The following is a 16,737-nucleotide window of genomic DNA, read 5'->3' on the forward strand; positions in this document are numbered from 1 at the left end:
GTTTTCAGCCTCTTCAGATAACATATGCGTACCAAACTGCACCTTCTGTGCTTCAGTACACGTCATCACCCGGAAAATCTTCTCAATTTCCTTCAGCCAAATCTGAGCACCATCTGGATCATAGCGCCCCTTGAATGTAGGAGGGTTATTCTTCAGAAACCTTCCCAAATTCTTAAACTCGTCGACCGGCGGATTCTGCTGCGCCTGCATAGCCTGCGCCATAACAGCCAAAGCCTCAGCAATCACACGGTCATTTTCTCCAGCCATACTCTGCACAACACCACCACAACCGTTAAATATCGACAGTGTCATTTACACTAATCGACCATCAGGGAAAACATCACATTATGACTCGACTGGACTGACAATGCTCTGATACCACTAATGTAACACCCTTCTACCCAAACGACATATTTAAATAGATTATCAGAGTACAACATGTAGAAGAGTTTACATTTCTTACATTCATAACACTTATCGCATCACAATATAAAACATATATTTATTTTATTAAAACTTCGCAGCGGACAACAACACAAATATTATCATTCATCATATAACAATTCATAATAATGTTTCAACAGTATCTCAACAAAGCATCTCAACATATTAGTCATCATAAACAACGTAAATAATAACCAATTATCTATCGAATCCCATAACCCCGGTGTCACATGACCAGAGCATTTGACTTGACTCTGTAGAATAAGTCTACACTTATTCTTCAAACCTCAACAATAGCTACTCCTCTTTATCTGCACATTGCTCATCATAGATGAACATAAACACAGGCAGAAGGGGTGAGAATTACGTTATTAAATAATAATATAACGACAGAAATATAAACATAAATATGCCAACTTAGCTCATCATAATCATCATAATCAACATACTCATGAACATCAACAAAACAACATATCAATTGCAATGCACACACCCATGCATGACTCAACACGACTCGGTATACCCATTTTGTGACCAACTACAGGATCACCACTCCCAGATTCATCACCATAGAATCCGAGTTCCCCGCAAGGAACCAAGCCTCTCAACAAGCCCGGAGTCAACAACATCATTGGAACTCAGTCCGTTCATCACTAGGCATCGACCTTTCATGAATGCATGCACACCAAGCATGCATCATAATCAACATAGCAACAACAGCATCATATAGTCATGTTATCATCATCATTAACACATTCTATCACAAAAGCATATCACATCATGCCACATAATCAAACACAGTATTAGCACACTCCACTAATATCTATACCACTCAAAGCAACGGGAAATGATCCCTCGTATACCATGCATCAGCTAAGTTACCTCGCTCAGCCTAAACAACCAAAAACTGCACAACAACAGCCCAGGAAAGACCACAAGTCTGCCCATACGCGTATTGCCTATGCCCATACGCGTATTGCCCACGCCTGACCAAATCCATACGCGTATTGCCCATGTCCATACGCGTATGCTACGCGTATCACATTCCCATACGCGTACCAACAGAGACCAAAACACGTTCAAAACATCATCTTCCTCATCCATACGCGTATTGCCTAGTGCCATACGCGTACCAGCAATCTAATACGCGTATTGCCTAGTGCCATACGCGTATGACCAGAAACCAGATTTCCAGATCTGCAATGGCTTTCTCTGCTACGAGATCTATCCAAATTCATCCTTCCACAGTCCAAATTTCACACAAAATCACTCATATCATCTAATACAAATAGTCCCCTATTCGATTTCACAAATCCTAACATCATTGCATATAATTTCTACGAATTCCTTCGATTAAAATCCCAATTTCGTTCATCCAATATTTCACCATTTTCAACATATTATTGTTTAATAAGGTTCAGACCCCTTACCTCTTTGGATTGAAGGAAGTTCTGAGCAATCTTTGGCCTTTTCCTCTTCCTTCTCTTTCTCTTCAGCGCTTCTCCCTTTTTCTGACTCTGAGGCAAAATACGTGAAAAAAACACCCTGAGTTCTCACTTTGGCCTCTTTTATCAAATTTCCCTTTTACCCTTCCACTCTTCATATTCCATTTATTTTATTTATTTAATTATTATTAAAATAAATAACATCTATAATAATAATAATAATTCCCAATATTATTTAATAATTCATTTCACCTTCAAATAATCATATTAAAATAATATTTAAATTAATCTAACAATATTCGGGGTGTTACATTAATCACTTCAAGCATTAAAACCATATTAAACCATTTTTAAAAAATCAAATAATTCTTGATTCAATATTGAGCCCATTTTAACACCTTTGTAAGTCGATCGCTTTTAGCATCGGCATCAACCTCACTAGCTTACTCTTGGACTTTCTTACAATGAGACCTTATTCAATTTTTAATTAATTAGGTGTGTGATTCATTGGTATGCTTGCTTGTTTGGGCTTGTGACTATTGCTTTATCTTACCCCTATTCGACAAATATACCCTCAATTCATCTGCAAACGCGAATTCAAACATTGATCAAACATAAAGTATTTTGTCCAAATCAAATCAAAACACTTTAATTATATTTGAACACCATTTCATTTGGAGATGAAAATGGGGATGGTCTCGAGCCTTTGATTCCTCTCCTCAATTGTTTGCGTATGAGTTCCCTTACTCGATTCATCAAACAATTGCCACCTCTCTTAAAAAACTTCTAATTCGGTTAAAATTATTTTCACAGTAACTTAAACGAAAATGGGGATGATCTCGAGCCTTTGATTCCTCACGTTGAATACTTGGATACGAGTTGCCTTACTCGACCATTCGAGTATTCGTTGTTTATCTAAAATACATTAAACTTTATCAAATACCCTTTCATATAAAGATAAAAAAAGGGATGGTATCAAGCCTTCGATTCCTCTCCTCGATTGTTTGGATACGAGTTCCCTTACTAGACCATTCAAGCAATCGTCATTTATTAAAAATATTTAAATTTTCCTTCATAACTAAACTTATGCAAACCCATTTTCAAAATAACTTGGACGAAAAAGGAAGTGGTATAGAGCCTTCTATTTTCTTCCTCGAATACTTGGATACGAGTTGCCTTACTCGACCATTTGAGTATTCTTTATTCATCCAAAATATATTAACAACTACCTAAATCCTTTTGCAATTAAGGATGAAAAAGGTAAATAATCTAGAGCCTTCCATTCCTCTCCTCGATTGTTTGGATATGAGTTGCCTTACTCGACCATTCGAGCAATCGTCATCCAACAAAACACTTAATACATCAAACCTATATTTTCTCGCCCCAGTGCAATTGAAACATTTTTAAAAAGAACCATGTTTAATCCCTTCTAACGCGCATACAAACTAGTGCTTAAGCCTCCGCTGATAGTAGATAAAACAATGTTTATCCCTTAGAACGCGACCTAAACACTCGTGCATAAAAAAATACAAGCCAACAAACCGTATCCTTCCCCCGAACTACGAAGCTTTGAATTCCTTATTGCACCTAAGGATACGTAGGAGCGAGACCCGCAATCTCGTCAAGCACCCTAATAAAAACTTTTTAGCGACCCTTTTTCTTTTTCTTTTCTATTTTGATCTACTTGAAGAAAAATATTAACATAATCTAACATTCAATTGAAAGTTTAACTGAAAGGTTCCCGTTGAGTACAACAGACGTGAGAGGTGCTAATACCTTCCCCTTGCGTAATCGACTCCCGAACCTTGAATTTGGTCTCGACGACCAATTTCTTTTTTAAAGGGTTTTATTGATATTTTCCCTTTCCTTCATTGGAATAAATAAAGTTCGGTGGCGACTATGTTTGAATCATTTTTTCCGCGACCATCGAGAAGGATCATATTTTTTGAGGTACGACAACTGGCGACTATACTGGGGACTTTTTGCTCTATGAAAGAAAGAGTCAAGCCTAACTTAGTTAAGTTTGCGATGAACATTAACTTTGTATATTTGTGTTCTTCTTTCTTCTTTTTTGTTACCTCGTTGCATTGTTGCTATTTGTAATTTGTTGTTGGTTCTTATATTATTGGGGCTCTCTGATTATTGGCACTTTGTGAGATAGACTATCTACCGAGTCTGAGAAAAACCATAGGATTAAGATGATGGTTGTGTAGTATTGACCTGCGAGGAGCATTCCTCGTTGGGACGATATGAAGACCCCACCTAAAGTAGATTCTCTTGAGGTTATTATTGTCCAACGAGCGTTTATCACGCCAATAATATTTTCAAGTTGGATCGATGACTCTAGGGACCTTTTAACCTATTCCATCTACGGTGGTTGTGTATTATCAACCTACGAGACCTCGGTCTCGTTGAGTTGATACGATTGCCCCAATTAGATGAGATCCCTTGGACTTATTGTTGTCTTATACAATAATATTTCCAACCTAAATCTATGACTCTGAGAACCTTTTTAGAACCTCAGATTTGACAGTTGTGTAGTATTGGACCACAAAGAGCCTTCCTTGTTGAAATAATACGAAAACCTACCATAGACGTGATCGTTTTAAGGGTATTATTGTCCGACGAGCCTTCGTCATGACGGTAATATTCTCAAGCGGGGTCCATAACTCTAAGAACCTACCAACTGTAGAGCCTAACCATGGGGTTCCATTAATCAGAGATCTTATTGGCATGACCAACCTATGAACTTGCTTATACCTGTGATCCTGAGCATTGGATTGCATTTTCTATGCACATCAAAAAATTCATGCACTCACATTTCATCAACATGCATGCATATCATTTTTCAAAATAAAAACAAAAAAAACTTATACATATTCTACCCTTTCATTCAGAAAAACTAACAACTTGACACCGGTACGAGACGCGCCGCAACTATAGAATGACACTCGAACAAGTTGAGGCCAACCAGGTTACAATGAGAATAAATATTGACTATATGTAGGGGAATATGGATCGTTTTCTTGAGACCATGCTAGCTTTAGCCCATAAGGAAAAGGACGTTGAGACTAATGCCGAAGCCAAAATAGTTGTTGCTCAGTTTGGTTCGCCGTTGCTTAACATTCCTGGAGTAACCAACCTCGATGGTAGTTTTGTTCATCCTAAAGGAGGACATGCCCCTATTCTTGTACTAGTGGTCAATGTATACCCCCATGAACATTCTGTCCATCTGCTCGGCATGAATCCGTGACTGATGATGAAGATCAATATGATGTTTTCTTCACACCACAACCCACAAGGCCTGTTGTTGGAGTTCTCTCAGATCCAACTGTTGAGAGAACCCATGCTTTGGAAGAGAAATTCAAGTCTTTGGAGGTTTACACTACTTTCGACTTGGATGTTGTTGATATGTGCCTGGTTCATGGTCTGGTGATTCCCCGAAAATTCAAAGTTCCAAAATTTGACAAGTACAAAGGGATCAACTGCCCAAGAACTGACCTCAAAGATTACTGTCACAAGATGGCAACCCACATCAATAATGATAAACTCTTGATTCATTATTTACAAGATAGCCTCAATGGGAAATCCTTGGTGTGGTATATGGAATTGGCGCTTATCAAGCAACAAAGGCGACTTGTCAATACCCAAGTTGTCCTGGATGTTGTTGGTGTTGAGGCGAGAAGACATTTTTCTGGTGAAGAAAGGAATTTTTGTTTGTGCCTTACCACTTCTTTCCAATTGTCATGTAAAAGATGAAAAATGTAAAACGCTATATAATTATTCCTAAAAGTGAGATGATCCTTAGTTTCTATATCACTAAGGTTTCGACCATATGCCGTCCTAAAATGTTCTGTATAAAAGAAGGCTTTTCGCTCATCTAGGATCACCCCAGAGCATCAAGGATTTGCACCATATATTCAAATTCCAAAGTGATATATTCAAATTCCAAAGTGAAACATATTTGACAAATCATAAGTCACCCCTAACATATTTTCGGTCTCCTATACATTATAGTGTGTTTTGTTATGACTAATCAAGCTTAGTCTTAAAATAATAATAAAATATAATCTATAGTCCGATCAAGATCCAACATTTAAAAAAAATCATATTGTGAACTGTCTTTTTTCTGAGTGCAGAGAATCGCTATCCTTTTCCTATGACAGCACCCACAAATATCTCTACTCTTTATTCCCCATTTTCAACATCACTCCGATCACCGGATTCCGGTGACCGGCGTCAACACCACTCATATTCCGGCCACTCATAAACCCTAACCGACACTTCCTTCATGGATTCTCACTCCCAATCTGAGCAACCAAACCCTCCTAAGAAGAACAGCAGCATCACGGCTTTCGTAATACTGCGATGGTCTATCGCAATTCTATTACCCTTCCTTTTCTTGTTCTCCGTTCCCTTTCTTTTGGGTTTACTGCTTCTCATCCTCGCCGATTTCTCTGTCCCTAACCCCATATCTCTCCCATCACACTGCAAAATCGTCTCCACCGGTTAGTTTTCTATTCTTCTACCATCATGTATTTTTCTATCAGCTTTCAAGCTTAGTTTTATTCTTGTTGCAATTAGTTAATCATTTGAATTTGAATTTGAAATTAACCTACTTTTAGTTGAAAATAGCACTTAGAAGTTTGGATTAAGCTCTTTAGATTCAGTTAAGTAAGTAACCTCAATAGTTCATGAATCAATCAACTCTTGTGTATAACAAACAGGAAAGTTAAGAAGTTTATATTTTTTATACTCATTTGATTATTAATACTCATTTAGTTTGAAGTTAAGAAGTTTTGAGAAGAATTGGAGCCTTTTTTTTTTCTGTAATTCGATCTAAATTGCCTGTTATTATTTTTCTTACAGGTGTTGATATTAGATCATCTAAGATTTGTGAACTCGGATTGTTAGATTATAAAGCAAAGGATGTTTTTCGTCATTTTGAAAGAAGCAAATTTCGCTGCCGTTATGATTACTATTGGACTTCTGTATTCAAGGTTATTATAACTTGTTGCCAATTTAGGTATTGTTTATTCTTATATAAAAGAAAAATATATGTTATTTGCTAGAGGAAAAACAAGGAACAAGTAAGAGGGAAGATCAGATTTCTTCTTAACAATGACTATTAAAAAGAGAATAATATCAACAAAAAGTTCATTGTGAAGAAGATTGTCTTAAAGAAACCATAGTCAGATCATCTGGCAACGACAGAAGCCTCATCGAAAATACAAGCATTGCCCTCCATCTGAATATACTAAAGAACTACTAAAATTACTCAATGTCTTATACTTTTCCTTCCTGCTCCTTACATATTCTCTGATATTAATCAATGGGAACCACTCCAGAGTCAAAGGACACATCCAACATTCGTCAAAATTCTGAATAGCTTATTCCAAACAAAAGTGGTTGCAGAACAATTTGAGAGAAGTAGAATGCTGTTTCTGAGCTATAATGTCATGAAACATTAACAGTAATCCGTGAGAGGAGTTTTTGCCCTGTATCCGTGTCTATGAACTTGTAGCAGAGCGATAGTATTAATCCTTTTACTTACCTCTGTCCTAACCAAAAACTTGACCGTGTAGGTGTTAGTTATTATCATTGAATAACATCCAATGTGATCTTTCTTGCTTTGCATGCTTGCTCCCTTTAATTCAGAATCATACACAGTTTTCTTGTCTTGTCCAAGTAACACATCAATCTATACATAAAATATGCTCATGTATATCACAACCAATTAATTGTGACCATTTAAGCAATTAGCTTATATATGGTCTATCCTTTATTGGTTCTGATAACCTTAAATCTAGTTAGTTTTGTTGTGTTGTTGTAAGTAGTTTATGTTAACATTGTTTCAGGTGGAATACCAAGATCACTTTTCAGGTCAAAGACAAGTTGCGTTTGCTGAGGCTCCGAGTGAAGCCCTTCCTCTTTATTGCAGGCCTAACTTTGGGGCTGCATGGTTGACGCAGTACAAATTTAAGGTGGGGCTTTCAATTTGTGGTCTTTGATACTATGGTTATAAGTAGCTATGACAGTCTTTTATAACTTAATAGTAGTATTATCTTAGCGTATCTTAGATTTGCCATAAGTTTAGGTTCTTATCTAGATTATCTTTTAAGGTTAGGTTTCTTATTTCTTAGTTATTGTCATCATTTGTTTCCCTATTTGCTTAGGATTTGAAGTCTTGTATATTATATAGTTAAGGGTTAATGCTTAGTCTGTTCTATATCAAATCATATTCATCAAGCATATCAAACCATACTTATATTCCAAGTCATTCGCTTTCTTCTTTATCTAAAACCAATTTCAACATGATATTAAAGTGGTACCGTCCTCAATGATGTTTTCTATCACTATTCCGTTGCCAAGTTTTATTATGATTGAGACTCTACTATATTTGTATGCAAAATCCTTTTATAACCATCACTCTCCTACCCTCAAGTTTGTGTTCTTCTCAGTGCACACACCACATTCGTAATGCTGCTGGTCAAGCTCTGTCCTGTAGGTTTATGGGTTTATCGAGACCAGATTCATCTTGTGGATCTCTCATTTGACTTTTGTTTCACCACTGTTTATTGTATAGGTGACACTTCCACGCGATCTACCCAGATCTATCCATGTTTATTGTATTCAATCTACTATTGAATGTGTTCATTTGAAAACACTGATTTTGTCATAGTTGCAGTTTGGCACGATTGTCTCATATACAGCTCAGAACTAATTTTGTATCAGTTGCAGTTTGACGATTGTTTTGTCATTGTTGCTGTTTTGTCTCGGTTATAGTTTGGTTAGTACTGGTTTTGTCTCAACTGTGGTTTGATGCTAGTTTTTGTCCTAATTAGGGTCTATCCCTAGCTTTCTATTTTAGTTGCAATTTCATCCCAACTTTTGTTCCGAACGTGATCTAGCTCTACATACGGCTCTACTGATTTTCAATATCAAGTTATATATTTTTTCTTTTCTTTTTATCGACTTGTACATTTGAAACAAGCTTCAAACTTAGTAAGTTTTAGCTTAAGGAGAGAGGGTTGGAAGATTTAAAAGTTTCTTATAATATCTTGAGATTGTCTTAGTTTCTTAGCTTAGAGCACCTTAGGACCTAGGTTATCACTTGCGATTAGTTTTCATATTTCTTATTTATTTATTATCATAATTTATTTTCCTATATGATTAGGATTCGAAGTCTTGCATTTCATTATTATACTTAAGGGTTTGTGCTTGGTCTTTTTTATATCAAATCATAATCATCAATCATATCAAACGTATTTAGAATTCAAAGTCTTCAAAATTCTCTTTGCTCTTTTCTAAAACCCCACAACTTCAACAATGCTATCAAACAGAACCTCATTTTAATGTACAAACATCACAGTGATGTCAGATATCGTAAAAGTTAACAACTCTTACTACTTACCAGTTCGCCAGAGGTCTTTGGCATTGTTATGTCATTTTTATTTTCTCTTCCTCCTTTAATTGTTATGTCATTTTTATTTTTTCTTCCTCTTTTGTTATATTAGGTAAACGAGACTTATGATTGCTGGTACACATCTGGCATTTCAAAAGTGCATTTATATCAAGACAATCTCTTCGGTTGCCGTGCCGACGAGCAGTCTACTATTGATAAGATTGTACAATATTCTACCCAGTAAGTACTTTACACTATCTTTCAAACCTACTTAATATTTGATTGCGTATTTGCTGTGATACCATCGTATAGATAGCTTAACTAAAAATAGATTGTAGTGTGAGAATTCCTAATTTAATGCTTGTAAGTAGAACATTGTTTAGACTTAACATTCTGTCAATGTGCATATTTTTATCATCCTATTATTTAAATTCTGCATGTATCTTATATCAGGGCCATGGAGACGATAAAATATTGGTTTTCAGATAAGGGAATGAGGGCCCAATTTTGGAGGTGGGAAATAATAGCTGGTGTCATATCTGGATTCTCAACAGCTTTCATCTCCATAACCTTTGTTATGTTCCTCAAACAACTTCTTTCTTCAGTACATCGACCGTTTGCCGCATGGATACTTTCTTGGCGTGTCAATGCTGTTCTCATCAGGCGCGTGTGTTTTCTTATTGCATACTTATCTTTTGTGGCTTGGTTAGCTATTGAATATGGGAAGAGGCTCGGTCTCACAGATATTTTCAGATTCCCAAGATTCTAGCGCTTATTTTGGCGAAGTGCTATGTCCTTTTGGTTGAATCCCTTGTAATATTATAATTGGAGCGGATGCCATTCTTGTCGCATCTGCACCAAAAAGGAAGCCGTGTATAGTTCGAGCGGTAATTACAAATGTACTAATAGTTTAATTAAACTGACTCAGCTCTTGTTATTACTTCTGAAAAAATAAATAAAGTTCTTAGTTAAAATAGTATGTTCAGTAATAGTGGTCTACATGGTTATCTTGCATCAAATTTACCCTCTTAAGTTCTTGTTACAAATGACAGTGAGTCACAGACATACTTCAGTTGAAAATGTTGTAAAAGCCATTGTGGTGGCATTTGGATTGATGGAATGATTTTTGTGGAAATGTGTGCTCCATCAGAGTCTAATTAAGCTCATATTTACTTGAGCACTTAGCAACTTCTGTGTAACAAAATTCCCTTTTTATTGAACAATTTAGTTTGTAAGATGTTTTAGTAATTGTGAAGCATACTGAAAATAGTAGAACATCATTTGAATGAACAAATAAGATACCTGTTATATTGATGAAAAGAAAATTCGGTTACAAAATATGCCCTCTGGTCCAAAATAATTGTCCAAAATAATTGTCGCATTGATAAAAATTAATTATTCTAAAATATTTGTCACTTTAGCTTATAATTTAATTTTAATTTTAATTTAACTCGTTAATTAATATTTATTTTGGATTGGAGGGAGTATAATGTTTTAGATACTAAATGAGGTTTGCTATATAGATCATCATATTATGCTATAATGTTTTATCTAATACCAAATCCAATATATTTAAATCGCGTAATTTGTGCATATGCTCTCCAACGTTGATCTCTAAATTATAAATATTTTGTCTTTGCTAAATTTACATTTTATATATTCGGTCTGGTCTTACTTGATTTAAGCGAAAGTCATGCATTTTTAAATTTTGTCTCCGACATCTCATTTAAACTTTGAATGTGTTAGTACATCCAAAATTAAAGTAAAAAGGTAAGAACTTAGAGTTGAACATTGGTGCAATTCTATTGTAATGAGAAAATCATTTGTCTCTGTATCATGTGTTTGCACATTAGTCAAAACTCTATCTATACATATTTTGGACAGCTCGAAAATAGGCAATTCTATTTTTTTTTTTAAGTTTTTCAGAAAATCTTTATAGATAATCTACGCCTTTTCCGTCTGATACTGCTCCATCACATGTCGTAGTAGATAAATCGCTTTCATGGTCGACCTCTCAGACATAAAATTAAATTAATTTTTAATAATTTGAGTCTCTTTTCTTAGTCTCCATTCATTCATTATTTCTTATAACTTCATAGCATGATTCATAAGTTTATTCCTCTTATAATTTGCAAAACTTTGTATAACACATTTATTCTAGCATTTCCATGCAGTACCGCTGTGATGATATGCTTAAGAATTAGTCTAATATTCTACTAGCATTTGGACAATTTTTCCAATAAGATATTGAAGTTGGTAAATACACTAGACCATGTTTAAATTCATCATATTCATTTATTTGGCTCCAACCCATTGTTCATACTCCTCAAATTTTGAATAACAGCCATATTTGACCAGATATACAATGTCACACTAATAACTCAAATTCCATGCATTTATGTTTTGCTAATTGATCAATGTTTTACTTTTACCTAAGCTTTTTCATCCACAAGTTAACTGTGGTAAGATTTTAATCTTGTCTCAGAACTGCATTGTTTCTGAAGAGGCTAAGGACATAATAAGAAAACAACAAAACATTAAATCTTTCCAGTTTCTGATAAAAGTCTTTCGATCTCTTCGAGTAGGCGCTCTTTTTCATCTGCCAACTCTTCATTCTGCTTCTGAAGATCCTCTATCTGCTTTGTTTGTTCAGAATCCTTCCTGAAATATCATATTGCATGTTTATTTCGCATTCAAAAGTTTATTAACAGGTAAAACAGCATTACTGTTTATCTTCGCAGGAACTTATTTCGATTACCTATTCATGAAGGACAAATTAAGCTTTAGCGATCGAACTTCCTTCTCAAGGTTTTCGCATCGCTTCATGACAGCTTGCATATCTGAGGGAATTGTTGGTGTCAAATTTCTTTCCTTTGCCTCAGCCATTCTGCATTACATGGTTATTAGATTAGAAACATGCGATACGAAGAGACTCTCTCAATCTGTTTATAGAGATGGTTTTACGCACTTTCTTGATCGCTCCACCCTTCGCTTTTTTGTCGTGTCCACCTTGTCATCTGCATAATCATTTGGTTAGAGAGGAACAAGGTAGTCAAGTTAAGATTTATGAACCAAAACAATGGCTACCTGAAACAGCTGATGTTACTGATCCATATCTCTCTAGTCTTTTCCTCTGCACAATTTAGCCAGATTAATCCCGAAAAATTTAAAAATAGTCGAAATTTCTAGGTAAAGCGATAGTTCTACACAGATGTTATTATAAGAGTAGGTTATTAAGTATACCTTCCTGTCGTCTTTCAGATTATCCATTATCTGTTCTCTGACACCTGCATTTCCAAAAAATGTTAGTTATACTTTAATGAACGCGATGCAAGATTCAAAATATTCGATGAAACGAATACAATTCAATAATCACGTATTAGCTTTATACCTTTGGCTCGATTTTGAGTGCTTTCTCCTACTTGTTTCCATGAGCTATCACAAAGAGTTTGACTTGAATTGCTAGGTCCTTCACAAGCATCTAAACCAGATGAGATTACTGGTGCAGCAGCAGAAGACTCACTTTGAGAAGGTTCACCGGAAGCCGTTCCACCGTGTATTTGGCTCGTTTGATTTGCAAAACCCTCTAAGACAAAGTTTGCAGCTCCTTCAAGTGTTTCAACGACTCCAGTATCCTTAACTTGATCGGTAAAATCTCCTTGAACATTTACTAGCTTTTGATGATTCCAATTTTCTTGTCCTTCATTAAAACCAGATTGGAAAAGAGGCTCTCGAATGCCAAAAATTTCGTTTAAACCGTCTTCTGCAGCATCTTTCTCGACTTGGCATTCGAGTCTCTTGCGTTGTAACGTACCTTTTAGCATACTTACGCAAGATGAAACTTTATCTACATCAACCAATTGTTGTGTGTTGAAGGTAGACGAAGATGAGTTCGATGGAGACATGAATGAGCCCTTTTGACTCGGTATTTCGCACATAGAAAGGTAATCAAAACCATTGAAATGTGCAAGTTCTTCTTTTATAATGTTAGCATCATGCTTAGGAGCCATGAACATTGAATCCAATCCTTGTGGTGCTTGAGTATTTTGCATTTCGGTATACCTTCGCCTGCAAAAAAAAGCCTAACAAATTAAGCCATGTTTGGATAAACAACTTAATGGAATAAACTAAAACATATAAAAGGTGCGAAAAGGATACCGCAATTCAGAAGACCGGCTTCTTGTCATTCGTTGATCGGTAAGAAACCATGCCTGCATTGATAATGAAAAACATCGAATGACTATGAAGATTTATCGAATCAAGGCTTCAACAACAAGAGTTTGATATTAACATACCTTGGCCAGAAACAAGTTACCAGATTGCAATTCTCTATCAACAGGTTCTCTGACGAAAATCGACAGAAAAACTAAATTACAACATTGAACAACTTTTTCAATAAAATGGAAGGAGCAATAATCTCTAGTCGAAATGTTAAATCACATGAAATAAAATTAGGTCTGTAAATTACCTGATTGGAAAATTGAAATCGCCCGAAACATCATTTGTCAAAAAGCTATTTTGTAAGCATGATTTATCATTGTTTCTTCCTTCTGAAGCCACACCAACATGTTGCTGATTAGACACATTAACTAGTTCAGTGGAGATTCTGCAGTTACATATTACAATAGGGTCACAAATCAGAACTTATGCATCGGAAAAAACATAAAATCGTCACGAAAAAATCGCCGATTAATACTTTAGAATATGTAATATTTCAGTAAATTACTAAAAAAAAATTCTGTTAAAAAAAGTTCATATTTCATCAACATATACTAACCTCTTCGATAATCGACTGTTAAGTCCCATGCTCGTTGAATTGTATCCCTAATTTCGGAAACAAAGATACATAAATTGTAATCAGAAATGTTAAAAAGAATTCTCTGATCATATATCATGTAGAAACCTACCTCTTCATTTGTCAGCCAGCGCTTGAAAAGCTCCTCGCTATCGGCGCGAAAGCTTTGAGAAACGGTCTTGAATCCTAACATCTCCATGGTAGGTACTGGCATACCAATAGGACTCTCCATCACTGTCTTCAAGAACAACTCTTCACTTGAATTCTTGTATAAACCAGAAAATCCTCTCCCTTCCATTTCAACCAGCACTCAAAAGCTTCTTGAACCGATTTTCAGCTCAAGATTTTTCGACTCACCTAAAAGAGTTATTAGCTTAATATATGAACTTTTTTTTATCATAAAAACATATAAAAATAACTAATTAACATGCAACAGTTAAAGGAACCGGTTCAAAGTAATTAACTCTTCTGATTTTTCTGTCATTAGAGTTAATAAATAAGTATAATAGAGAAGTGGCATCTAAGAGTGAAAAAAATACTTGAAAGATTCGATGTAGCATTGATTTGTCTCTTGTGTAGAATGAAAGAGAAAAGATTGTGGTGGTAAAATGGAGTGTTGAAAGGTTAGAAACCGTGTGTGGAAATTTTGATGGGCAGGTTTAAAATTGAGAAAAGTTTGTAGCTTTTGAATCAAGCAAAGAGAAGAATTTTGATTATTTTAATGACAATTTGGTTACCTTTGGACATTAAATAAATGAAGATGATGTAATTGGATAATGAAGTTGAGGAACATTGATTGGTTGTTTTTTGTTTTAAAATAGGAAGCTGTTAAGGTGGTGCTTTCATTGTCTGCTAAGAATACTTGAGCAATGTTTGTTCACCTCACGTCCATGATTTTCTTCATTGGACTATGGAAAATGCATTTTGCTTGTAGAAGTTTAAATTTTAGTTATGTCTTGTGATCTATTGGTTTCACAGAAATATTTACTACACTTGAATATTGGTTTATAGATTCAACTGGTAACAGAATGAACAGAATGAAAGGATCTACTCAATGACTTCCATATACATCCAAGTTGGATAGAATAAAATAGTGCATGATGATTTTTTTACAAACATGGATGTACCTAGACACACTTGAACAATTATTAATTGAGGATTTCTTAATGGACTCTTTATATTTTATGTTTTTTTAGCCACCACGTAAAATTATTTAAATACTCTCAGATTTCGGAGATATATCTCCGGACGCACTAAATTTTGAATGAACGTTAACATATTTCAGAGATGCATATACATAACAATTTAAAACATATTATACATCACACTTAGAAGTCATTATAGACGTGAATTGGACCGGAGATGCATCTTCGTGAATATTCCGGAGATGTATCTCCGTAACCTATCAGAACAAGACTTTTCATGTTATGTTATGTTTACGTGTATTTAGATACAAATTTAAACGATATCATAAAATCGAAAATAAAAAATAGACGTACATAAATTCAGATGGTACAAATAGACTTACATATATATAAAAGATCAATAAATGTAAAAAATACCATATAATCAAGATCAATAAAGTAACATGATGTCAAAATAAAATACAGACCATAGTACTACTGCTATATATTAATATACTACTGTGTATATCTGACTACCTCTCCTCTACCTCCTCGGCCATCAATCCCTCCGTCCTTTGGCGCTGTCTCTGATACATCGATGTCCCTCGTGCCTTCGTCATGATGGCTTCTAGGACCTGCCTCACATCAGACCCATAAGAGAAGATACATCTGTCAATGCCTGCATGCGCAATCTCCACAATGCGATGACATCTAGACAAGACATCCTCAACATGATCTAATTGTGTTTGCTCCTCCTCTAGTATATCCTGATGAGCAGACCTAGGTGAGTCTCCTATAACAACATGCACCATGTACGGATGTGACACCCTGAAGAACCATCTGACATATCCTTCGACGTAGCTCCAGTCGTTCACGAGTATGATACTTTGTGCCTCCTCCAGTACCAGATGACTCTCATAATCATCAAACACATCATCTATCTGTCTACGTGTCAAAGCAGGAGGAACAGAGACAACAATGTGTCTGAGAATGATCTGAGTATAGCCAAACTGCCACATCACGCGCTCAGGAAGATGAGGAGGAGTGAGACGTGATCCGTAAGCCAACCATCCAGAGTATAACACTATCTCGTCAAATGGCCGCGTCTGACAGTGATCGACATAGTTGTTAAGGTGCATGTCCTCGGCAACCAAATGGTCAAGATACACTCTGAAAGGCTCTGCCGCCTGGTTCCCTCTGATCGGGAAAAAAGCAGTAGCACGCGACATATCCTCAGTATAAGTCTCAAAACTCGCCCAAACAGAGATGTGTAGGAAGTGCTAGAGGATCCAAGCCTAAAACAAATTTTTTGGATCACACGAATTATCAATAATAGATTTGCAAAGATGAAATGAAAATGACAAAGAAATATTAAAAGACTAATAATTATGACCTCCAATAGTGTCACACTTCCCGTGACCTCCTTCGTCTTCCACATATAACCCTCTCTCAGCTTCGAGTATAAGTATACCAAACAAACGGCCCCATAGTTATACTCATGGATCCGCTTGAAATCCAGGAAGT

The 16,737-nt window shown here is 35.7% G+C and overlaps 2 protein-coding genes across 2 annotated transcripts; one reads left to right on the plus strand and one right to left on the minus strand.

Moving 5' to 3' along the window:
• Window positions 1-5,979: 5,979 nt before the first annotated feature.
• On the plus strand, window positions 5,980-10,547 carry LOC127119848 (uncharacterized). The gene is made up of 5 exons (NM_001427521.1): window positions 5,980-6,397; window positions 6,759-6,889; window positions 7,748-7,873; window positions 9,407-9,534; window positions 9,748-10,547. The coding sequence occupies exons 1-5, from the start codon at window positions 6,181-6,183 to the stop codon at window positions 10,061-10,063; spliced, it is 918 nt and encodes a 305-aa protein (NP_001414450.1). The 5' UTR covers window positions 5,980-6,180; the 3' UTR covers window positions 10,064-10,547.
• Window positions 10,548-11,567: 1,020 nt separating this feature from the next.
• LOC127119849 (protein CYCLOPS) lies at window positions 11,568-14,740 on the minus strand. Its single transcript, NM_001427522.1, has 12 exons — window positions 14,629-14,740; window positions 14,202-14,446; window positions 14,072-14,118; window positions 13,763-13,900; window positions 13,590-13,638; window positions 13,453-13,505; window positions 12,686-13,362; window positions 12,538-12,581; window positions 12,382-12,427; window positions 12,263-12,311; window positions 12,053-12,181; window positions 11,568-11,955 (listed from the first exon to the last, which is right to left on the minus strand). Exons 2-12 carry the CDS (start codon window positions 14,385-14,387, stop codon window positions 11,832-11,834), a joined length of 1,542 nt encoding a protein of 513 aa, NP_001414451.1. The 5' UTR covers window positions 14,388-14,446; window positions 14,629-14,740; the 3' UTR covers window positions 11,568-11,831.
• Window positions 14,741-16,737: the final 1,997 nt, after the last annotated feature.

Source organism: Lathyrus oleraceus, chromosome 2 (genome assembly GCF_024323335.1).
Source record: "Lathyrus oleraceus cultivar Zhongwan6 chromosome 2, CAAS_Psat_ZW6_1.0, whole genome shotgun sequence".
Classification (NCBI taxonomy): Eukaryota; Viridiplantae; Streptophyta; class Magnoliopsida; order Fabales; family Fabaceae; genus Lathyrus; species Lathyrus oleraceus.

Bases quoted from the DNA above. Each gene is read 5' to 3' on its own strand.
- LOC127119848 (NM_001427521.1), top strand. From the start codon at position 6,181: ATGGATTCTCACTCCCAATCTGAGCAACCAAACCCTCCTAAGAAGAAC. The intron at 6,398-6,758 runs GTTAGTTTTCTA...TTTTTCTTACAG, and splicing joins CTGCAAAATCGTCTCCACCG to GTGTTGATATTAGATCATCT. The intron at 7,874-9,406 runs GTGGGGCTTTCA...TTGTTATATTAG, and splicing joins TGACGCAGTACAAATTTAAG to GTAAACGAGACTTATGATTG.
- LOC127119849 (NM_001427522.1), bottom strand. From the start codon at position 14,387: ATGGAAGGGAGAGGATTTTCTGGTTTATACAAGAATTCAAGTGAAGAG. The intron at 13,506-13,589 runs GTATGTTAATAT...TTATCAATGCAG, and splicing joins GTAACTTGTTTCTGGCCAAG to GCATGGTTTCTTACCGATCA. The intron at 12,182-12,262 runs GTGCGTAAAACC...CATGTAATGCAG, and splicing joins AGGGTGGAGCGATCAAGAAA to AATGGCTGAGGCAAAGGAAA.